This window comes from Pseudophryne corroboree, chromosome 2 (genome assembly GCF_028390025.1).
Source record: "Pseudophryne corroboree isolate aPseCor3 chromosome 2, aPseCor3.hap2, whole genome shotgun sequence".
Lineage (NCBI taxonomy): Eukaryota > Metazoa > Chordata > Amphibia > Anura > Myobatrachidae > Pseudophryne > Pseudophryne corroboree.
This window is the reverse complement of record NC_086445.1, coordinates 672,841,578-672,862,652: the sequence shown is the minus strand read 5'-3', so window position 1 is coordinate 672,862,652 and position 21,075 is coordinate 672,841,578. Positions and strand designations below refer to the sequence as shown.

At 46.4% G+C, this 21,075-nt stretch overlaps 1 protein-coding gene across 5 annotated transcripts in view; it reads left to right on the top strand.

The window, feature by feature from the left end:
* Nucleotides 1–21,075, top strand: part of DSTYK (dual serine/threonine and tyrosine protein kinase) — a 403,908-nt gene that overhangs the window by 228,664 nt on the left and 154,169 nt on the right. For 4 of the 5 annotated variants that reach the window (XM_063955101.1, XM_063955098.1, XM_063955102.1 and 1 more), the window contains exon 6: nt 6,872–7,048. The exons of the other annotated variant lie outside the window; for it this stretch is intronic. In XM_063955101.1, coding sequence (XP_063811171.1) covers nt 6,872–7,048 — 177 coding nt within the window. The remainder of the gene's footprint in view (nt 1–6,871; nt 7,049–21,075) is intronic. 5 annotated transcript variants of the gene reach the window in all.

Here is a 21,075-nt window from a genome sequence, read left to right as displayed (position 1 = left end):
AAGCAAAGGGTCAGGCGTACCCGAAACTGGCTCGTACTTCCAAATCCACTAAGCCCAAACCTAAAACGTTTCTGGGCTGCCAGTCAACCTGCTTCCAAAACAGACAAGCCTGCTGCATGACGGGTCGGGCCGACTTCTACTATTTGCCTAGGTATGGTTACAGACCACTTCAGACGCCTGGGTAAAGGAAGTCATCGCTCACGGATACGCCATCACTTTCAAGAAACATCCCGCTTGCAAGTTTTGCTCAACAAACATTCCCTTTGGGTCCGGTAAAAGCAAAAACTCTCCATTTGGTGGTGCAATCCCTCCTGGACACAGGAGTGATAGTGCCGGTGCCTCTGGCTCAGAGATGCAGCGGGTACTATTCAACACTGTTCCTAGTTCCAAAACCGAATGGATCCTCTCGGCCCATTCTCATCCTCAAGTGTTTGAACAAATTTGTGAAGGTATCCAAATTCCGTATGGAAACTTTTCGCTCTATTGTTCTGGCCTTGGAGCCCAAGGACTATATGGTATCCCTGGATATACAGCATGCTTACCTGCATGTTCCTATTGCCAGGGCTTAAAGTGGTCCTGGTGAGGTGGTGGAACTCATGGAGGACCATGGAGGCATCAGGACCTGAGGAAGGAGTAGGTGGCTGCAGCCCATCAGCAACTTTAGTGCCGCCTGTATCATCAATTGACGCAGATGATGGGGCAGGCTTTTCTGTTGGAATTACTGTGCAGGGCAGTGGAGATGGTGGAACTAGTTCCCCCTACCATTACAGGTGGTGGAACTCCGTTCCACCTCGTTTCCCCCCCCCCCCCCCTTTCCCTTTAACCCCTGCCTATTGCCGTGTCGCATCAGCAATGCTTGCAGGTTTGCTATTGCCAATTTACATTTTCATTTCTAGGCCTTACCTTTTGGTCTTACCACGGATCCAAGAATCTTAACCAAGGTCATGGCGGCTCTGCTCCGCCGTCAGTGTATCAGGATCCTGCCGTATCTGGAAGACTTGCTGATCCTGGCGAACTCCCCAGAGGTTCTCCTCCGTCATCTGGAATGGACGGTCCAATTCTTGCAAGCCCACGGTGGCTCATCATTTGGAAGAAATCCACATTGATCCCTGCTCAGAGCATGGTGCACCTGGGGGCATTATTGGACACCAACAACCAAAGGTTTTTCTGGTCTCCGGAGAAGGTCCTGAAACTTCAGGACAAGATAAGATGCTTCCTATCTCGCCCGCGTGTGTCGATACACTCGGCGATGCAAGTACTAGTCCTCATGGTGTCTGCTTTCGACATGATTGAGTACGCTCAATTTCATTCCCGCCCTCTGCAGAGGGTAATCCTTTCCAAGTGGGACGGCCTGCCTCACCGAATCAGTACTTGCATGATCTCCTGGACTCCGGAGGTTCGCCTGTCGCTGACCTGGTGGCTACAGGACCAGCAATTGAGCAGGGGTCGTCCCTTCTGGATCTACATCTGGGTTCTTCTAACAACGGATTCCAGTCTGCGGGGTTTGGGTGCGGTGTTGGAGCAACAGTCTCTTTAGGGTCGGTGGACCGGGGAGGAATTTATCCTCCCGATTAAACATTCTGGAATTGTGGACAGTGTTCAATGCTTTGGAACTGGCCCTGCCTCTGGTACAGAACCTGCCTGTTCAAGTACAGTCGGACAATGCCACCACGGTGGGGTACATAAATCATCAAGGCGGCACTCGAAGCTGTATGGCAATGATGGAAGTGTCAAAGATTCCTCTTTGGGCGGAACGCCATCTGCCAGCCATATCGGCAGTGTTAATTCCGGGGGTCCTCAACTGGGAAGCAGACTTCCTCAGTCGTCAGGACGTACACGCCGGAGAGTGGAGCCTTCATCCAGAAGTCTTTCAACTTCTAGTGGACAAGTGGAAACTACCAGATGTGGACTTGATGGCGTCTCGACACAATCACAAGGTTAGGGTCTTCTGAGCAAGGACAAGGGATCCTCAAGCAGCGTTCGTGGATACACTGGCAATTCCATGGAACTTTCAGCTGCCCTACGTGTTCCCTCCAGTGTCACTCCTGCCCAGGGTACTACGAAAGTTCAAGCAAGAAGGAGGAATAATACTTCTAGTCTTTCCAGAGTGGCCCAGACAGCATTGGTTTTCAGACCTGCAGGGTCTATCGATCGAGCGTCCTCTTCTGCTTCCTCAACTCCCACACCTCCTCATTCAGGGCCCTTGTGTCTACCTGGACCTGGCCAACTGGCTTTGATGGCGTGGCTCTTGAAGCTTCACTTCTGAGGGCCAAAGGATTCTCAGAGGCGGTTATCCAAACTATGTTGAAGGCCCGCAAACCGGTTTCTGTGTGGATTTATTAGTGTCTGGAATTCTTACTTCACCTGGTGTGCTGCTAAGAATTACGATGCATACAATTTCAGAACTTCCAGACTTTTGGCTTTTCTGCAACAATGCCTAGACTTGGGCCTTCGTCTGGCCTCCCTCAAGGTTCATATTTCTGCCTTGTCGGTGTGGTTTCAGAGGCAGATTGTGTCTACTCCTGACGTTCATACTTTCACTCAATGCGTTTTACTGATTCAGCCTCCCTATGTCCCTCCTGTGGCTCCATGGGATTTGTCTGTTTTCTTGAATGCCCTACATGAGTATCCATTTGAACCTCTTGAGTCTGTGGACCTTAAATATCTTATGCTTAAGGTCTTGTTTCTGCTGGCTATTGGCTCTGCTAGGATGGTGTCGGACTTAGGAGCTTTGTCCCGTCGTCTACCCTTTTCTTATTTTTTTTACCGTGACCTTGCAGTTTTTCGCCCTTGGCTGTTTACCTGAGGTGGTGTCATCTTTTCACCTTAACCAACAGATTGTGGTTCCAGCTTTTATTTCTTCTGGTTTGTCCTCCAAAGAGCGGTCTTTGGATGTGGTATGGGCTCTCCGTATTTACGTGGAGAAGACTGCCTCTCTCAGGAGGTCTGATACCCTATTTGTACTTTTTGGTTTTCACAAGCGTGGCTAGCCTGCAAGTAAGCAAACCTTGGCCAGATGGATTAGAATGGTGATTGCACAAGCTTATGCACAGGCTGGTCTTCCAGATCCTGCTGCTATTAAAGCCCATTCTACTCTCTGTTGGACCTTCTTGGGCGGCCCGCCGTGGCGTGTCCGCTGAACAATTGTGCAAGGCGTCTACGTGGTCCTCAGTGAACACGTTCATTAGGTTTTATGCCTTTGATACATCCGCCTCCCGGGATGTTTCCTTTGGACGCCGGGTTCTTGTGCCTGCTTCGGTGCGTCCCCTCCCATGAGGAACTGCTTTAGGACATTTTGATGTTATTCCCTGTGGAACACTGTTTAGCCTGCTGCAGAAAAGGAGATTTATGGCAGACTTACCATAGTTAAATCTTTCTGCGAGGTACACTGGGTTCCACAGGGCGCCCGCCCTGACGCACTTAGCTTCTTTGGATTTGTATGGCATTAGCCGCTGGTCCCTTCTTTTCTCGTGAGAATGTGGTTCTATGTGACTAACATCTGCCTTCTCTTTTACCTGCTCCTGCATTGGACTGGTTAACGAAACTGAGCTCCAGTGTCTGGATGCGGGGATATAGAGGAGGCCATGCAATGCATCCGGGAACAGTCAAAGCTTTAGCCTGTTGGTGCCTCTGGATCAAGAGCCAACTATACACCCCGATCTATTCCCTGTGGAATCCAGTGTACATCGCAGAAAGAGCTTTAATTATGGTAAGTCTACCATAAATCTCCTTATTTTTCCTATATCAGGCAGTTTACCAGACATTGAGCAATCCCTTTGTCCTTTTACAATGGACTTTATAGTGTAATTACCTGGGGGTTTGGATTACGCCTCTATCCTCGGATTACGTGACTTAAAATATAGATCCCATTACGTGTAATTTCAAAGTGCGAGCCCATACGTGAATGAAATTGCCCCTAACTATTGTGTGTCTTTTTAATCTAATTAAAATGTCCATCCAACCTAAATACTTATCTCCGTCAGCTCTCCAGTTTACGTTCCTAAAAAGTGTTTTCTGGTATAGACCGTATACTGTCTTACTTTATTTGGGGGAATAAGCCAGCTACGGTGGCCATCAAAACCTTGTACAAGTCTAAGGCGTTCTGTGGTTTTAGGCTTCCCCAATCTCATTAGTAGTAAATTGCTGCACAATTGGTTCACCTGTCTAGCTGGGCACATGAGTGTTAAACTTTGGTAGGATTTTTGGCCGAGCTGGTAGGGTTCTCCCTTTTCTTACGCAGTTTCTGCTTTCTTGCTTCTTTGCACCTGGTCTACTTCCTTTACTCCGACTCTGTTCGACTGGTCCGACTCTGATTTCTCTCTGATTCAACACTTTTTACCCTGAATTGCATAAAATCTCCTCTGAAAATATTTGGGTGCTTAAAGGGGTTACTTCCCTGGGCCAATTGTATGGAGAATGTTTTTTTATTTTTTATTTTTATTTTATAGTCCTTTTACAACTGTGGAGCAAATTTGTTATACCGAATACAGCATTTTTCAGATACTTGCAAAATTAACCCTAGTGTATATGGGTTTAGGGCAGACTAAATTCTATGGGGGGATTTCTATTTTCTCCCTGCAGCTATTACAAAATGGCGCCCAACTGAGCAGTTCAATGGTTGCTCCGTTTCGGCGAGCTGAGCTGCTGGAAGACTCATTTCAGCTCGCAGCCTCTCATGCCCAAACGGCACTTCATGTTTGTGCCCATTAGTTTAGTCGGGTTTAGATGTTTTATGCGGCTAAACCAGATGCAAATATGCTCGATAACTGGCATCGATTAAATATTGCCCCTGCGATCCCCCCTCACTCTAGATTGGAGATAGGACTGCACTATAAATTGAATTCCCCTCTTTGTTTCATATGGCAAATCGACCATTTGCTCCCAAACACTGGAAAACGAGAAAAAAACAAAACCTGTTGTTCAGACAACTTGGTGAAATCTGTGATTTGTCTGAACTACCATTTTTGTCAGTTTCCCAATGTATGGGAGCAAACGGCTGTTTGTCATTTGCTCTCATCCATTACCAAATTTTCATTCCATCCAGCGAGATTTGACAGCTGGTCTGCCAGATAATTGTATAGTGTATGCCCAGCTTTACATTTTCTTAGTAACTGAAATTCAGCCTCTGTCATTTGGTGCTAAAAGTAAAAAGAAGAGGAATCTCTGACTAGTACTAGTCCAGCACTGGTTGTCTTGCCAAATTGTAGGATATTATCATGCCCTTAACCTGAGTCCCAGGTACTGTGTGCCATCTGCTGTTTCATTATAAGCTGCGTTTGTCTTGAATATTGTTTTGATTATAGACTTGGGGGCACATGCAATTAGCCGTGGGCTTTTATCTGCTGTGTTAAGTGTCTATGTAATTACTGCCTGTGATCATTTACATGCAGTGTGGTTTGATTATTCAGCATATATCAAGCTTGTGTTTTTTGTTGTGTTTTTTTTAAATTTTATTTTAATTTTTCCTGAAAGTACTGAGCAGGGAGTAATTTAGAATGTTGGGTTTAGTATTGTGCATTGGTAACGTACAACAGCCTACAAATCAAGTCTATTAGCAATTTATCATTGTAAGTATTATTGTCGCTTTGGATAATTGAAGCAGAGTTTCAGACTCCACATTGATAAACGCCATTATAAGCTCTGCCTATAGACTTGGCATGGAGAGTTTACATGTAGACAAGCTTCAACATACTGCTATTTTATACTAAAAAAGAACAGACCTGGGGGTATATGTAATGGTCTGAATTTGTGGGAAGTCTGCTTTAAAATACTGCTATTCTCTGCTGACAAACTCTCTGTCCCTATTACATATACCCCCTCATATCCAGCCAACTTATTATAGAATTGTGAAAAAGGCCACATAAACTGGATTATTGCAGCTACATAGTCACAGACAAACACAGCTACCAATGTATGCCATTCACCTCTTGTATGGATAATGAACATTTTTGACAACAAAACGCTTTACTTTATTTCTTCGACACCAAATGAGCTAAATTCACCTCTAAAACAAAACCATGAATAAATAAAGTAGTTTGTGCATTCCATTAGTCTCCAATGTACGGGTGCAAAAAACTAAGTTCTATCACTAGTGCATTCTGAAACTCTGTAGATCTGTAAAATTATACTAATGCTGTGGGTAGTTGTGCAGAGACTCCCACCATTGGAGTCTCTCTGATCCGCGGGTGCATATAGATGCATCATCACTTGCACTATCTGACCTCTCAGCAACGCTTGTGATTGCTTAGAATGTCTGACGCAAGCAAGCCTCCCTAGCCTTTACAGCTTCATACGATGATGCAGGCTTGAACTTGCCCTGAAATTATGTTTGACAAGTGCGCCCCCCCCCCCCACCTTGTTGCCTTCCACAGACGCTCACGATCTGTCACTCACCTGGCAAATAAATACTTCATCTGCCGATGCACACATGCTATAATTGATTAGCACTGTGACTTGTATGCATGCGTGGTCCAAAAGAAATGTAATCAACTTAACAATCATTGGCATTGTGTCCAATCAGGTCCAAAGAGCGCAGCAACAGGCTCCTCGAACTTGCTTTTGCACCTGTACGTTGGGGATTTATGGAATGCACAGACCTCAGGACTTCTCTATTTCTTCATTTGTGCTTTCACACACAGTGAGACCTAGAATTGCCACATAACCTGTAGGGTAGTTTTAACTAGTCACCATGATGATCAGTTACTAGTTTTCATAGAGCCCTGCATTAACGCATGGTTTACATTCATTTGCTTGTATGAAATAGTATTGAACACATTGTAAATAAAAAAGAAATGTATTTACAAAGCAAGTGAACCAGGCTGCACTTGTTTGTTTGATTACTTCAAATTGAGTCAGATGTTTTTGCTCTTAGATTATACAGCGTATTACTTGGGTAAGTCCCCCTGCTATAACCCCAGAGTGGAAACGGAAGGTGGCCCAGGATGCTATAGAAAGTTTGAGTGCTTCCAAGCTTGCAAAGAGCATCTGCAGCCAATTCTACAAGCGTCTCAAGAGCTCACATGAAGCATTCGCTGCATCCCTCAAGCAGGTGAGTTTGTGTATATTTTCTTGTAAGGATTGTTTTAAAGCGCATGAAAACAATACTTCCTCTACCTTCCAGTCTGGGTACACTGCCGAATCTAGGATATAGGGCTCCCACAAAGAGCAAGCACTTTATAGTTAACACTATGAACCAAGCTCTGTCCCCCCTCTAAACCCTCCCTCCTTCACTGGACCTCAGTCTTTTATTTAGTGTCTTAGAAAAGGCTAACTTTTAGGTAATTTTTAAAGAAGGGTATATATGGGTTTAGTATGAAACGCCTACAATCAAAATCCCAAAAACAATTGACTGACTGTCAAAATACTAACATTTAAAATACTGACATTTAAAATGTCGACATGTTAAAAAGTCGACAGTTTTTTCATATTTTGTGTGTGTATGTCGACATAGGTTGACACCGTATAGGTGTGCCACGTCCCCTCGCATGGCTCGCTGTGCTCGCCATGCTTCGGGCACACTATTATATTCCCCCTCCAGGTCCACTGGGATGGTAGTGTATGAACAAGTCTGTTTCAATGAAAAAAATCATGATAAACTCATGTCGACTTTTTGACCAGTCGTTATTTTAAATGTCGGGATTTTGACGTCGGTCAATGGTTGTCGGGATTTTGATTGTAGGTAAATTGACCGCATCCCTCCTCTCTCTCTCATATCTCTCATATTTTTTTTTATTGTTATACGTTTTTTCTTCTTCTTGTTTTGGCACATAGAGTGCCTCAGTCCTGATTACAGGGCTCTGTGCCCGGAACAGGGCCTTAGTTATAAGTCAGAGGAAGACACTGGTCCTGCTCAGTATCAGCTGCTGGAAGCGCACAGAGTCGGTGCACATAGTGTATTAGCCACACGACTGGTCTCTCAGAAAATGCAGGCATAAGGTAGGACAGCTGAAGCCTGCCTCTGGATAACGCTGCATCACGGGGTGATTAACTCCCCCAGTACACAGTGCTGCTCGGTGCAGAGTCTGACTGGATAATTGCAGCTGCAGCCTTGTCAAGAGAGTTCTGGCGCTACATTACAGGAAGCTCCTTGTCCCATACCTCCTTGGTGGTCTTTTCACTTGGAAGTCGAGACACAACCAACATTTCACCAGAGTGAGTCTTTGCTTTTGTTTTCCAGCTAATTATTGGGCTCTTTGCATAGTTAAGGCTGTGTAAGGTTTCTGCCCCCTTTTCTTAATTCTCAGTTATAACAATATTTAAGTGTATTCTTTCTTATTGCTGTGGTCTGTGTGGGTCTTCAACCATCCGGACGCCCGATAGATGAGGCGGTGAATCCATAATGACCAAAGTATGTCTCGGGCCATTTTGGAACTTCCGTTAAAAGTTGATTACTAGCCGGAAGTAAGTGCCTTTTTCCTACTGGCTATCCAGCCTGAACCCTGATTTCCCTAAGGTTATCGCTGGTAACTCAGGGGAACACCTATGTGTTCGGAACACATACAATAACCTTTAAGATCTCTTCTATGGAAAAGAAGCTTGAATCTTCAAGGGATTCCTGCTAGTGTTGGCTTGCATAATTTAGTGTAGTACAGTCTGCCAATTGCTGAATGTTTAGAATAAGGAGGCTTCTGAGTCAGATCCTTCTTCCTTATTCAAACGTAAGAAGCAGATTGACTTTTCCTGCTTTTTCTAATGTTTTGGATATTTTGGTGAAGCCTGGCTTAAGTATAATAAATTTCCAGTTCTCACATCTTTTTAAAGCCACGTATCCTTTCGTAGATGAGTACAACACATCTTGGATGTTTCCACTGCGGATGGATGCATCTATTGCTAGATTGACTAAGGCTGAAGTCATTTCTACAACAAAGGCAGTAACCTTAAGGGAATATTTAGCAAAGTCTGTTTTGCTTCTCAGGTACCGATATTTGCTGTAGCTTTGGTCAATAAAGCCTTTTAGGCCTGGATGAAGCAGTTGGCAACTGGTCGGCAAGAGAATGGTGACTCCAGAGAGCTCCTTGTATTGGTTGTTCAGATTCATGATGCTTCTCTTCGGTGTCTGATGTTTGCCTTAGTGGTTTCTAAAATGACTTTGTGGCTCAGATCTTAGGAAGTAGACCTGGGATTTAAGCTTAGTTTTGTTGTTTCTTATCCTGTTAGGCATTTATTTTCTTTTTCTGCAGCGGGGTACACTGGTATTCCACATGGAATAATATCGGGGTGGAAGGGGGGGGGGGGGGGTGTAGAGTTGGATCTTGATCCGAGGCACCAACAGGCAAAAGCTTTGAACGTTTCCCAGGATGCACTGCACCACCTCCTCTATATCCCCACCTCCAGGCACTGGAGCTCAGATTGTAAGTTGTTTTGCCTGCAGTGCAGGCAGCTGACAGGGAATGCTGTGCTAGGCAGCCCTGAAAAGAGCTTTTCTGATAAGAAAGAAGACTTCAAGGGCCGCAGCTTAGGCACTTGGTGCTATATGTCATACTTACATATCGTGCTGCTGCTCCCTCACCTCCCCCAGCGGCGCTGTATACTCCCGCGCCCTGGTTCCCGGGTACTTACAGCGGAGGTGCTCCGGTCTCATCAGGCACACATACTGCTGCTGCTGTCCTGGATCGCTTGGCCACACGATAGGGAGGAGGTAATAGGGTCCCCCAGGCGGGACCTGACGAAATCGCCATCCGGACGCGGTCTCCGGAGACAGACTGCGCCGCTGGCGTGTACACTGTGGCTGTGCAGGGACCCCACTATATCCACCAGGGCAAGGAACACAGGTCGGATTTACTAAAATCCGTTTAGTACAGGCTCCATAGTACCCGGTGGTGAAGTCCAGCAGAGGGGATAAGGCTCTGACCTGTAGCCCCTCCCCAGCCCCAGGCGCAATCTACAGCAGATGTTCCCGCACTGGAGCTGCATCTCTCTCACTCCCTCACTCCCTGTTAGCGTTTGGGCGCCATTACACAGAGCTGCGCTGATTCTGGGACTGCTGGGCACTGTCTCCTCTGTAAAGCCGCTTGCCTCATCAGCGCTGTGCAGTTACATGACACTTAAGTATTCTACATGTCGTTTAGACAGTGTTAGTTAAGAACAAGTGCATAACTACAGGGTTATTTAGTACAAGTATCCTGTGATATACATCCAGTATTTACTGTGCATTGTTATATCAGTATACATACATAGCTTTACTTAGTATTGCTAGTCCAGTGCAGTTTTATTGTCGCTTGTAATAATTTCTGCATTGTACATGTGATATAATATACTGTGGAACACTAATTAATAAATATGAATAAGTTTTAGATACATAGATATAGAGATAGATAGATATATAGATATATATATAGAGATATATATATATAGATATATATATAGAGATATATATATATAGATATATATATATCTCTATATATATATCTCTATATATATATATATATATATATATATATATATATATCTCTATATATATCTCTATATATATATATATATATATATATATATATATATATATATATATATATATATATATATAAAATAATGTAATGGGCGGCACTCCAAAGGATTTTCAATAAATCATACAGCTCACAGGAGAACCACCTACAGACATCGGTTTATCATAAACCTACGGATAAAAACACGTTGCTGCACGCTAATAGTTTTCATCCCACGGCCATGAAAAAGGGTTTACCCTTCTCACAATTTCTTCGTGCGAGACGGATCATTAGTAATCAAGATGAGTGTGAGTTGGAATTGGATAGAATGATTGGGAAATACCTTGAGAGATGTTACCCAATTGAGGATCTTGAAAGTGCCAAAAGAAAAGCATTGGCACTCCCACGCACACAATGTCTGCAGCGGAAAGAAAAAACATCAGAGAAGGTACTTCCGCTAATTACCACCTTTAATACTGCAAGCACAATAGTGCGGAAGAAAGTCAGGAAACTGTGGCCAATCATCAAGACAGATAAATCTTTACCATCTTTGAACCAATATAGGGTGCTGAACTGTCATCGGAGGGGACGCAACCTTAAGGACTGGTTGGTCCACAATGATACTACGGCAGAGAAAAGGGAATTACGTTCACATTTCCTTACTAAAAAACCAGGTTCATACAGATGTACAGGCTGTACCACATGCAGGTACCTGGAAGTAGGTCCAGTAGTGTTACATCCACACTCAGGAAAGAAAGTTCCCATTAAACATGTTTTAACTTGCACGTCTAAATTTGTGATTTACATCATCAAATGTCCTTGTGGGTTCGCCTACATTGGTAAGACCACCTGTTCCTTTAGAGAACGGGCAGCTCAACACAGGTCAGCCATAAGACAAGCTTTGGAAGGAAAAGAGATTGAACAGCCCGTTGCGAGACATTTTAGGGAGGCGCGACACACGATGGCAGCCTTACGATACAAACTCATCGATCATGTCCCCCCTATGCCAAGGGGAGGTGACCGCAACAAGAAACTATTACAGCTGGAAGCACGTTGGATCTTTGAGTTCAACAAGGTTGCCCCATCAGGATTGAATGAAAATCTCTCCCTTCTATGCTTTCTTTAATAACTCTGTTGGTAGTTTCTTTCCCTTTGACTCTGCATGCCTATCTGCCTCCAGGGGTTGCCATTGGGGTTATTAATCTTAATTATCAGTTTCTAGTTTAGTCTGCATAGTCCTCAAGTTTAGTTTACATGCTTGTGGGGCATGTGTTGGATATATATTAGATTCATGTTTAAACACTGATGTTAACGTGTTCCCATGTTCTGGGAAATGAATATACATTTTGTTTGTTGAATCTCTACTTGATCCCTAATGGCATCCACCTGTACTTCTAATTTAATGCCTGGACTTCTGTAGGGTTGTGACATGATATAGAGTATACTGCTATGTTGGAGGAATCACTCTAGTCTGATCATTATTTTTTGCTCCCTCTGGTGTTTGGTGTTGGTGTGATTTTTTTTCACTTTATAGTTACTATTGAAGCAACATGGACTGAGTGTGACGTCATTCAGTTCCATTAGTGCTTCATGGGGAACGAGCCGCCGCGTTATAGCGGTGTTTTTACACATGGTTAGCCTCGGGCTCTGTGCTCTGGCAGCCCGGTGTGCTGGCAGTGTGTTAGGCTGGTAGCTTTGACAACTATCCCCGCCCATTAGGTGGGGCTAGAGTGGCTTGCAGGAGCTGGACGTAGCGTGTCTAAAGCTCTGTTTAGTATTGTTGTTATGACAACCACTCCTCCTACCCTCTACGTAGCAGTAGGGGACGGCGTCTATGACGTCTGCGCCGGGGGCCGGAAGCAGAGGGGACGAGGCGTGTCTCACGTGTCTGGTGTTATAAAAGGTATGTTTGTTTTGTAAAATTTGTATCCTGACGAAAGGTGTAAATAAAGACACCTGAAACGTTGATCGCAAACTGGCTTGGTGAGCTGTATGATTTATTGAAAATCCTTTGGAGTGCCGCCCATTACATTATTTTGTTTGCTGGGCCTTGCAGTGCCACGGGAGGGCACCCAGGTATTTGTTCTTTGCTGTAGGAGTGCCGGTCATAATTGTTTTTATATATATATAGATATATATATATATAGATATATAGATATATATATATAGATATATATAGATAGATATCTATATCACTTAAATCCTCTGTTTGTGATCTGCATTGCAATCACACTCCCACAGGTTTTTTTTGTCAGGTACTGTGTCTGGCTATATTGTACTGTTACACCCTAGAGCTACATTCTCCAATAATGTATGCATCACAGGGCGGGTGATCTGCTGACGCTGCAGATTTATTTGAGGAAAATATTCCAGCTGAGGGTCCAGGTATTGGGAGTTCTGTACCCCTCGGTCAGCCTGCAGCACCAGTAGCACACCAAGACCCACCTTGGGCTGCTTTTTCTAATTTACTGACTACGCTAGTAACGAGACTTGCGCCCCCCTGTGGGACCTCCTGTGCCTTTACAATCACATATTATCCCTGTTCCAAATCCACCATGAGATTTAACAATGGTAAGTCTTACCATGTATCTCCTTTTTCCATGTGGCTTTGATAGTTAAAGACCTATGGTAGAGATGTACTGTATTAATGTTTTTTTAACGCTTGTCCTTTCCTGCTTCACTCATTATTGTGGCGAAGCGGAGTCATTTATAATCAGGATGTATTAACAAAGTAATTGCAAAGAGGGAATGTGCACTGTCCCTCTGTTGCTTTTATTGACCGGCACTTTCATAGATTGTGTACGTGCAACCGTTAGAAATACCCCATCAGCACAAAAAAAAAAAAGAACTTTTTTTTTTTAATGGTTTGCACAATCTTGCTGTGAGACACGACAGCCAGAGACAATGTTGTGTATGTGAAAATGACTGTCGAAATCGATTAGTTGCAGCTGCTAATACTGTTCTCTAGGGATAAGGGCTATTGTGTACACATTAGTACGATGGGTATAGACGGGGTCCAAAGGAGCCAGTGCACTTTACATTTCTTCCACTGGGTGTGCTGGCTCCTCCCCTCTATGCACCCTCCAACAGGCATTTTACAAAAAAGTGCCCTCAGGAGAGGATGCTCACTCTGGAGCTCCAGAGAGATTTCTTCAATTTATTTTAAAACTTTTTTATTTTCGGTATGCTGTTTGGGCAACAGCATACCTGCGCCGTGGGAGTTAGGGGAGGGGGGCGATCACCAGCCTTCTGAGGTGCAGAGCCGCTTCCCCACTGCAGGACCACCGTCCTGAAGGGCTGTTTGTTCAGCGGGGCACTGCACCTTAGCTGTTGCAGCATGCCGCACACCCCTAACGCTGCCTGAAAGGGATCGTCTGTGGTGAGTACAAACCGGGGATCCCGCTAGGGGGGTCCCCCGGTTCATGGTGCGGCAATAGCGCGGGTGAGGTATACGGGTCCCTCCTGGGGGGGGTACCCGCTGTATTCCCTGCGTGACACTGGCTGGCATTTGCTTTACTTAACATTTATGTGACAATACAGCACATTTAGGTGACATAGCCAGTATAAATATGTACAGTAGCTCTGGCGTCATTATGGAGGGCGGAGCTATATCAGAGCGGGCTCAGCGGCATTTTGGCGCCTTTCTCTGCATAAGCAGCAGCAGCCTCACACAGCACCTCCGGTCTGTCACACGCTGAATCACTGGTACATGTTGTTTGAGTAGGGGGAGAGACGCTATTCGTGCACCATATTGTTATGAGCCACGGCTGTGGGTCATTCCTATGTTTCATTTTGGTTATGTATTTTATGTTATACTTCTGTTTATGTTCCCCGTGGGTGTCATGGGGTGCTCGGAGCTCACCCTTAAGGAGAGGATACTGTTATGAACCACAGGTAGTGGTTCATTCCTATTTTATGTTTATAGTTCTCTTGCAGGCCAGGATTTCCTTTTGCTATGGTTTAGAAGATATTTGTTTGCTGTCAGTGGTGAGTCTGTGTAATTGCAGCCTGTTTCCATGTGGTTGGTCTCACCTGTCTGCTAATTGCATCTTGTCAGTTTGGAGTCATGCAACGGGGCAGCTGCACGATATAATTAATTAGGCCTCTGTTATATGCTGTCGGAGTGCAATTCACAGACGCTGGTGATATTTCTAGGTTTCCAGTCTTCCAGAGTGCTTGAGTTCTGAGCTTGTTCCTGCCAGTTCCTGAGCTCCTGTTTAGCAGTGTCTGTCTAGCTGCTTCCTGTGTCGATTCCTGTGTCAGTCCCTGTGTCGATTCCTGTGTCTGATCCCGTGTCCTGCCGTGAAGCGTTCCTGTCCAGAAGTCCTGTGGCTTTGCCTATGCCTGGTAGAGTTTCTGGCTTCTTGGTGTCCACCGGTCTGTCGTTTGGGATTCTGCCTGTCCTCCAGTTCAGAGAGTCTGTGTCGGCAGCATTGGGGGTTCCTGTCCGTTTGCCAGTATTTGTACCGGTTCCGTGAGTAGCGGCTTTGCCGCGTCCGTCGGCCTAGGCCGCTGTATTCCTTGGTTGTATCTGTCACTGGTGTTTTGCAGAGGGTTCTGCTTATGCTGTCACCGCCGGTACACAAAAGTATTGTGTCGGCGTGTGGTCAGCATTTCCTTTGTTGTTCTTTTCCTTTGGCGGCAAGCCGCACATACATTTAGTTTTAGGCTAGTTAGTAGCCCCTGGCTTTGGTTGTTTCAGTTAGAGGGCCCCTTGTTATTACCCTGTCTCAGTTCACGCTTTGTCTCTCTTTAAGACCTGAGGGGGCATCGGAGTTGGGCAGACCTAATCCGCCCTTCAAACGCGGCTGCCATGGGCCCAAGAAACCATAGTCCTGCAAGCGTGAATTGACAACACGGGTAAAACAACGGAGGTAGGGTGCCAGGGGCTATTCCCGTTCCATTTCACCAAATCCAGCGTTACGTCCTGGTGCTCTGGACTCACTTCATAACATCTCCCTTGTTCTGAGCACCAGGAACCTAACACATATTCCTCTAGGGGAATCTTCGTTAGAAACAGTTTAACTGATATATATATAAATATAGACGCTGACAGCCTCACTGGGGCTCTGCAGTGTTGGTGTCCTCTCTAACTCCTTGTCTCCTCTCACATGCAATAGGGCAGGCTTGTTTGTAGCTCAATATGTGTTTTATGTGTTATTGTGTGTTACTCAATGAAGATGAAACAAAAATTATGCAGTGTATGTAATGCCAGATTCTCCCCTCCTTCATCTGGCTCCTTATGTGAGCAGTGTAGTCAGCCATCACAATATTCTGACAATGTGGGGGAGAGTCAAGTGCCTTCCTAGCTGGGTACTATCAAAAATCTGATGTGTGATATGTCCTCTCAATTAACTGCTAATGCCAGTAAAACACAAGAACTGCAACAAGCAGTAGCAAGTCTACTACAGGTGCACAAAAATGTGCTTTACCTGCTTCCCTATCAGATACTGATGATATACAGGATGATGTGGACCCCCTAAGTATAGCCTCATTTTGGCTATGAGGGATGTGCTAAAGCTCCCCCTGGAGGATGCTACAAATCAAGTACTTTTTCCTCCCACAAGACAAACTGACAGTCACTTTTCCAGAGTCCAAGGAATTAGATGGTTTGTTTAAATTAGTTTGGAAGACTCCTGATAAAAAAATATCAGGTGTCAAAACGATTTTTGCATACCTCTCTCTTCGCTCCTGAAGGTGGAAAGTTCTGGGAAGAATCTCCAGCTGTAGATGTTTGTCTCTCGCCTTTCCAAAAAGGCGGTACGCCCTGCCCCAGGAAACTTTACGGTAAAGGACCCGGGGGATAGAAAAATTGAGGCCACACTGAAATCTATCTACACTGCTGCAGGTGTATCTTAAAGACCAGTCATTGCAGGGCTACTCAAATTCAGGCGGGGCTCTCGGGGGATATGACCCTGGTTACTACAGTTACTTTCCTGAAACACATTCAGTACACGGCTAGAGTCCTCTGTGACTCCCTAAAAGAGAGGCAATATTAATGCTAGGACCACTGCTATGGCTGCTTCTGCACGCATAACCATATGGTTGTGTCAGTGGATTGCTGACTGCAAACGAAATGTGGAATCTCTTCCCTTTACAGGTGAGTGGCTGTTCGGAGGTGAATTGGATGCATGGTTTTCCAGGGTTACTGCTGGAAAATACATGTTTCTTCCCTCTGGGGCTCGCCTGCTAGACGTACCTACCCGGGACAGTCTACCCAGTTCTTTCGGTCCACCAGATTTCGATCTAGGGCCAGGGATGCCTCCAAAGCAACTAGAGGCAACAGAGATAAGCTTAAGAAACCAGCCATTGCTGGCTCTCCGGAACAGAGCACCAGTTCAGCGTCCGTAAAAGCTTCAGCATGACGGTGCCCACCCACCCCGAGAGGATCTCGTGGTGGGAGCTTGATTACGTCGCTTCAGCCGTATCTGGGAAGGTTCCTGCAAGGATGCCTGGGTAACAGGGTTACAAGCTGGAGTTCGACGGTGCTCCTCCCCCAACGATATTTCAAATCAAGTTTACCAGCTTTGGAAAATATGCGTGTAACGCTGCTACTGGCCGTCGCAAAGTTGGTCCTGTCCCAGGTCATTGTTCTGGTGCCCCTGCATCAACAAGGACAAAGTTACTACTCCAGCCTATTCGTAGTAACAAAACCAGACGGATCTGTGAGACCCATTTTGAATCTGAAGTCCATGAGTCCTTACCTGAAGGTCTTCAAATTCAAGATGTAATCTTTGAGAGCAGTGATTGCAGGCCTGGAACACCAGGAGTTCCTCGTGTCTCTAGATATCAAGGATGCCTACCTTCCTATCGCAATTTGGCCTCCTCATCAGGCCTATCTGAGGTTCACCCTGCTGTACGATCACTACCAGTTCCAGGCATTACTCTTCGGCCCGTCTACAGCTCCGAGGGTGTTCACGAAGGTGATGGCAGAAATTATGTTTCAACTCAGAGTGAATATAGTCCCTTACCTGGACGATCTCCTCCTGATTAAATTGAGTTCCTGGGAGCTTCTACTTCTCCATATAGATTGCACTATCCAACTTCTGTCTCACCACGGGTGGATCCTCAATCTACATAAGTCCCACCTGGAACCGTCTCAGCGGCTCCTGTTTCTGGGTATGCTACTAGATACTGTAGCACAGATAGTGTTCCTCCCGGTGGAAAAAGCGAACACACTCCAGGAAATGGTTCGAATAGTCCTCAGACCTGCTCGAATGTCCATGCATTTTTGCATAAACTTATTGGGAAAGATGGTGGCTTCGTACAAGGCGATACAGTATGGACTGTTCCATGCCAGAACGTTCCAATTAGACATCCTGAACAAGTGGTCCGGTTCCCATCTCCAGATGCATCGGATGATTCAGCTGTCACCACAGGCCAGGATTTCTCTACTGTGGTGGCTACCAGGGACGTGCAGTCAGGGGAGGCAGGGGAGGCAGTGCCTCCCCTGTCATTAATGATTAAGATTATACAAAGAAGATGCATATGACACATATTCTGTGTCATATGTATCTTTTCAATATTATTCTTTGCATTGCTCCCCTCTGTATGTGTTTGGGAGGCACCGATCGTGGTGCCTCCCGTTGTCTCTGGGGAAAGGTATGGGTGCGGGGGGTGGGCACGGGCGGGGACAAGCCATGGGCAGTAAATGCCCATTGAAAATATATGGGAAAGCGGCACCATTAGAGGTGCCGCTTTCATACAGGGACGTGCTTTCAACCTATGAAAGCACGTCCCTGTCAGTGAGGCCACAGTGATTGGCCAGCGGATCCGTCACTGGATCCGCTGTCAATCACTGTGTGTGCGCGACGCTGGCAGAGGAGGTGCGGGCGGCTGGATGCGGCGATGTTGCAGGCGGCGGGATGCAGCGGTGGTGCGGGTTGCGGTGGCGGTAATTTACCTTTATCTTGCTGAGTTTGGCAGCGGAGCGGTACCAGTTTAAAAAATGGCGCCTCAGCGTCATTTTTGAAATTCAAGATGGCCGCCGCGTCATCGCCCCGCCCCCTCCCGCTGACTTATATAGGCAGCGTCTGTCAGTCCGACGGCGGAGGAGGAGCGGAGAAGAGCTCCTGAAGACGCCGTGGAAGTCCTGGATGGGCGGCGGCTATGCAAAAGAGCTTAGCAGCCGCCGCCCACCAGGTGAAGATGCTGGAAGTCCTGGGAAGGCGGCGGCCATGCAAAAGAGCTTAAAGGCCGCCGCCTCCCAGGTGAAGACGTCGTGGAAGTCCTGGATGGGCGGCGGCTATGCAAAAGAGCTTAGCAGCCGCCGCCCACCAGGTGAAGACGCCGGAGCAAGACCCCAGAAGCCCTGGGAAGGCGGCGGCCATGCAAAAGAGCTTAAAGGCTGCCGCCCCCAGGTGAAGACCCAGTTTAATAAAGGATTTTTTAAAGAATGTGTCGTGGTTTTTTTTCAATATTTTCTTTACAGGTGCCAGCGGGCCCTTTATGTCCGGGCATGCTGGCACTTGTGGTTCTCCAAGTGCCAGCATGCTGGGGCAGGCTTGCTGGGACCTGTAGGCCACCTGTAAAGAACAATATTACTATTCTTTGCAGGTGGACTACAGGTGCCAGCGGGCCCTTTATGTCCGGGCATGCTGGCACTTGTGGTTCTCCAAGTGCCAGCATGCTTGGGCAGGCTTGCTGGGATCTGTAGGCCACCTGTAAAGAACAGAACATACAATGAACCCCGCACTCACCGCCACCAGGGGTGCGGGGCATAGCACTGGGCTATCAGCCCAGTGCTGGTTGTTGCTTGGGAGGGGGGACCCCATTTAGATTTTTTGGGGGCCCCACTTTCCGAGGAATTCCAGCCCTGGGCTGACTGGTTTGGGGGGTGTTTAATGGCATGGCAGGGGGACCCCACACTGAGTGTCTCCCCTGCTATGGCATTATCCCCCCTGGCTGGTTCTGCCTGGTGCTGGTTTTAGTGGTGTGGGGGGACTGCACTTTTTTTTTTTTTCGGGGGGTGGGGGTGGGGTGGGGTGGGGGGGTGTTAAGCTGCAGTGCCTCCCCAGGCCCTGACCTCACCGCACGTCACTTTTGGCTACAGTCTTCCAATCTCCTGGAAGGTCGATGCTTTGGGATTCAGGATTGGGTCCTCCTCACGACGGATGCGAGTCTAAGAGGGTGGGCGGCTACCCAAGAGGCCCTACCTTCGATCAACATCCTGGAACTTCAGGGTATCTACAATGTTCTGATTCAGGCCTCCCCTCTGCTCAGGAATCTGGCAATCCAGGTTCAGTCGGACAACGCCATGCCTGTCGCGTACATCAATCGACAAGGAGGGAAAAAAGCAGGGCCTGCATGCGAGGAGTGTCAAGGATACTCCTCTCGGCGGAAAGAAATGCAAAAGCATTGTCCGCCATCTTCATTCCGGGAGTGGACAACTGGGAAGCGGACTTCCTGCCGAAGGTGGTCTCTGCGTTTCACTTGAATCAACCTATTGTGATTCCGTCCAGTTCTTGCACTTCTGCCCCTATGGATGCATTTAATGCAGTGCGAGCCTTGAAAATCTGTGTGAAGAGAACGGCTCGGATCAGAAAGTCTGATTCCTTGTTCGTGCTCTATGATGCGCAGAAGTAGGGTTGCCCTGCTTCAACGCAGTCCACCTTTGTGACGTTCTACAAATTTGATACCCTGGCCAAAGAGGATACCCAGTTTGGGCAGGCGGTGCTGCAGATGTCTCCGCACGTTCCTGTCCGTTCTGGAGGCGTTAGGACATCCCCATCATACGAACGTGTCCCCAGTATCCCTTATGGATGCTAGCGAAAATAGGATTTTACTACCTACCGGTAAATCCTTTTCTCGTAGTCTATAAGGGATATTGGGCGCCTGCCTCTGTGCGGTGACTTTTTGCAGGTTATTTGTTCTGTGTAACCTGTTCAGCTGTTGCTGTTATGTTGCTGGCCTGGTTATGTTATGGTGTGCTGGTGTGTAAATCTCACCACACTGATTATGTTCCTTCTCTCAAGTATGTCATTTCTCCTTCGGGCACTCTTTTACCTATAACTACCTGTGAGAGGGGGCATAGAGGGGGGGAGCCAGCACACCCAGTTGAAGAAATGTAAAGTGCACTGGCTCCTTTGGACCCCGTCTATACCTATCGTACTAATGTGTCCCCAATATCCCTTATGGACTACGAAAAAAGGATTTACTGGTAGGTATTAAAATCCTATTTTATTGTTACAGCAGTGACGTGAGGAAAACATATCGAGTGGCCAATCTGTAAGTGCTTACCTGAATCCGCCCCTCTGTTGTATAAGACGCGGTCACCCCTGTGTTGCTAATGCTGTCACGGTGGACATTGTTTTGTATAATGCGGGGCCTAGCATCCGCTTCCTTGGCAGTAGACCTCTCTTCTTGGCAGTCCCATTCTCCAGTTATTCTGTACTGTCTGTACCAGTGTGTTAAGTCACTGGATCGTGACTTCCAGTTCCCTCCTCTTCACACTGTCTTGTGGAATTTGGAATGGTAACATGGTGCCCTTATCTAGTCATGCCTAAATATTGGGTTATTTGCAACTCTTCTGTCCATGAGTATAACAACCCCACAGTCTTTACTGCGTGGGACAAATTTCCTATCTAATGTCTTATAGTGCATTATCACTCCCTTACGTCTGCACTGCACTATATGATTGTTCCCACTTTCTGTA